The sequence below is a fragment of the Aplysia californica genome, unplaced genomic scaffold, assembly GCF_000002075.1.
Source record: "Aplysia californica isolate F4 #8 unplaced genomic scaffold, AplCal3.0 scaffold01202, whole genome shotgun sequence".
NCBI classification, from domain to species: Eukaryota; Metazoa; Mollusca; class Gastropoda; order Aplysiida; family Aplysiidae; genus Aplysia; species Aplysia californica.
Genome location: NW_004798472.1, coordinates 145858 through 149584, shown reverse-complemented (window position 1 = coordinate 149584; position 3727 = coordinate 145858). Strand labels below are relative to the sequence as shown.

The window sequence follows — 3727 nt, the reverse complement described above, 5'->3', positions numbered from 1 at the left end:
TATCTACAGCCACTACCCCCCTCTCCCCCCTCCGTCATCCCCCCACCCGTACACTCACCCGTTGGAGCTGTCTCCTCTCTGGGCGGGGAGGGTCGGGTAGGAATGAACTCCCCCTCAAAGCCTTCGTCAGCCAGCTCTTTGCGAGCCTTCTCGGCCTCCTCGGGCGGCGTTGGAGAGGAAGACCAACGGACCAGCTCGATGCCACGACGTAAGATACAGTCCAGCCTCACGTCAATGCCAGCCATCACGTCGATGGTCTTTGGTAAATGTTTGATGAAGAAAGGAGCTGGGGAGAGGAAGGTGGGTAAACAGCGATCAGCCTCGGTAGAAACGTGAATTGAAGCAGAGAAAGTTTTTGACAATCTTGTATTGAAGCACAGAACGTTTTTGACAATCTTGTATTGCAGCAGAGAAAGTTTTTGACAATCTTGTATTGAAGCAGAGAAAGTTTTTGACAATCTTGTGTTGAAGCAAAGAACTTTTTGACAATCTTCAGCTGGCAAAGTTATAGTTGAAAGATATAACACATAGTATTCTAAACAAATGCTGCAAAGACCTGTGCAAATTTAGACCTAAAAGAACTAACTACTAAGGTCTTTTTTGTTTGGATTCTGGACTTGTGAATGCTGGATGAGTGTCTTGAGAACTTTAAACATGATGAGAGTCTAAACAATATACAATGGGGAAATGGATGGGTAACTCTTGGAAACGACTTATTATACAGCTGAAGAGAGAACTTTTGGGAAAAGAACATTTTAATTGAATGGAATGTTTGGAAGAACAATACGCTACGCCCTCTTAGTTTTCGTAAAAGTTGTTCTCATTTTATCTTTGGTTCTCGAGAATCGGACACGTTGAAAGAACAGGGCCCACCATGACCTAATTTGGGCTTTGAGCAACATGTTTCATTTCAGACTAGGACAGACTCTGACCTATTATACTCAATACATTGTACTCGAATTTGTTCTAAGAATATATCAGAAATAATGGAAATTATATCAGCTGCTCACACGAAAACAAAATATGATTATATTTATCAAGTCTTTCCATCCATACATTTTATGAGAGTGTGTTTGCTTTATCAACACTAATTACAGACATCTTTCATCGTAACAGACATGTTTCCTCATTACAGACATGTTTCCTCATTACAGACATGTTTCCTCATTACAGACATGTTTCCTCATAACAGACATGTCCATTGTCAAATTAACATCGAACCCGCTCCTTCAACTTGGTACAAAAATAGGACAATAATTTTAGCATCTTTTTGGAGCAGGACTGTGACGAATATTAACGCTTAGTTTACTTTTTCATCATTGAAAGAAGTTTATTTTTACTTTATAAAATTTTTTAGTAGTTTTTAAAATAATCATACAAACAAATGCTTAGACAATTTATCTATTTTCTTTCTGTAGATTAACATTAATATGAACATAGGTGGTGCCCGAACACACATATAATATTGGTACTATTTGGTGAGAACATTTCAACAACAGAGTTATTTTGGTTAGAGAATCGTGACAAAATAATATGTTTAATGGTTTAGAATTTGCAGTGACTTGATTATGTACAAAAATAAAGTGAAAATTGAAATAATTGAAATCAAGATATTACGCTTTGATCACACAAATGAAAAAAAAAATCAACGTTCCAACAAAAGATACGGAAAATATTATATATAACAAAATCCGTTGACGGTCACAGTATTACAACGAAGAAATAAAAGATTACTTTGCGCACAACGTAAGGGTTACTATTGAATCCTTAAGAGTGTTTACTATCCTCAAGGTGATCACTTCATAGTACAATGCTATTGAGGACGAGTGGGTATCATTACTAATTTCTAAAACTCTTCGTTTTCCTTTGCGAGTATTCAATTCTGATTTAAAACACACTTCTAAACATCTCTATTTGGTGTGGGAAATAATTCCTCGAGGGAACCTAGGTCTTCTATAAAATCTCTATTTGGTGTGGAAAATACTTCCTCGAGGGTCCGAGGTCGGTTATAGGAACAAACGCCTCTTTCCTGAACCGCTGCTATCTATCTTATATAATATTATGTAATTAGAAAAATAAAACACTGTCTTTGGGATTTTGAAATCAGGCGTTCTTCCGACATGGCTGGCCAGGCAAAGTAGAGTCCTAGTGAGCTTAGAAAACACACTCTGGACATTTGGCCAGGTGAGAAGTTCGGTGTCTGGTAGGGACCCAGGTAAAGACCCAGGTAAAGACACAGGTAAAGACCCAGGTAAAGACCCAGGTAAAGACCCAGGTAAAGACCCAGGTAAAGACACAGGTAAAGACACAGGTAAAGACCCGGGTAAAGACACAGGTAACGACTTACACAGTCATCAACACACCACGCTCAAAGTGAAGGTACATTTCTTTTTTTTTTGTTTTTTTTTTGCAGGTCCAATCCAGATTTGGAATTTTATATTATTATATAGAACTCTGCAAGTTGGTGTAGCCGTGTGATGAACTAAAACTCAAATTTCAAATAGCGAGTGTGAAAATGCTTAGATAAAGATGGTCCCCAAAAGACCTGGACGATCGGAGGAAATGAAAGTGTCAACGATGAAAACATAGCAAAGTCAGTGGGTGAGGAAACTCCAAGTAGACATGCCGAAAGAAAAAGAAAAAAAACAAACTTAAAAAAAAATAAGTGAAACATGACGGGATTCAACGCCAGTCAAGTCTGCACCATCAGGCACGGTACAAATCACACTTGTGAGGTGAAGAAATGAAACGAAAGGACAAAATTGCACTCTACGCCACGAAAATGTATCAAAGGAAATAATGGTGCGCATACATCAAATATGAAAACATAGTTGCTTGACTTGGAAAAATACTGTTAAAAAATCAGGCACGTCCATAGACTTGAGTTATAATATTATCCTAGACTGAGCACTGTTATGGCAGCCACACTCTGTTCTTGACAAAACTGTCGGTACACTGGAGTGCACACCATGTTGCGTGGATGAAAGGAATTACTCCACTCTCGCTAGAGTCGAGTGCACGCGCAAACCTTCCTTATTTGCCTGTCATTTGGTCGGTTTTAAGCACAAGGGGGCTATCCCGTTCTGGACCCTTTTTCGGTTTCTTTAAAAGACTATGAGAGTTTTCTCTGTAACCAAACAAATATACACACCAATGAAACCAAACTTCTCCTACAGGTAGGGCAATGCCCACTTTTGGTGGATGTAAAGATTTCTGGAAACCCCCGAAATCTGGGTTAGCAAGCTTGTCCTTAATTGTGACCACTTGGTTCCGAATAGAAGCAAAATAATGGTTCCCTCTTTGGAGTGCCAGAATTACGTCAGAGCGCGCAGTCTAGGCTATATACTACAAGTCTATGGACACATTGGACACAGCACGCGGGTGCAGGGGGGAGGGGGGTGGGTTATCGTGTGGGCCGTGACGTCACGGGTACCTTGCGGTCTCCTTCCGGTTCGTGCGTCCTCCTTAGGAGCTTTGGGCACGGCAGCCATCTTGTCTGCTCGGGGTCAACCGCCGAGCGCATGCAAGGTCAGGGCGGAGACCGAGGGAGAGACAGAGCGGGCCGGAGGGGATGAATACAGAGAGGGAGAGAGAGAGAGAGAGAAACATTCATCATGCATTGTGGGAAAATATTTCTATAGGAAAAAAAGCCCAAAACATTTCAAAAACATTTCAAGGGGTCCGTTAGAAAAGGCAGCGAAGTCCCTTGTCAAATATATATATATAT

General features: G+C 40.4%; 1 protein-coding gene across 1 annotated transcript in view; it reads right to left on the bottom strand.

Annotated features, from left to right (window-relative positions):
• The window catches only part of LOC101851695 (titin), a gene marked incomplete at both ends in the record, with an annotated part of 144092 nt that overhangs the window by 4614 nt on the left and 135751 nt on the right, over positions 1-3727 (bottom strand). The window contains 1 exon segment of the mRNA XM_035973402.1: positions 59-286. Coding sequence (XP_035829295.1) covers positions 59-286 — 228 coding nt within the window.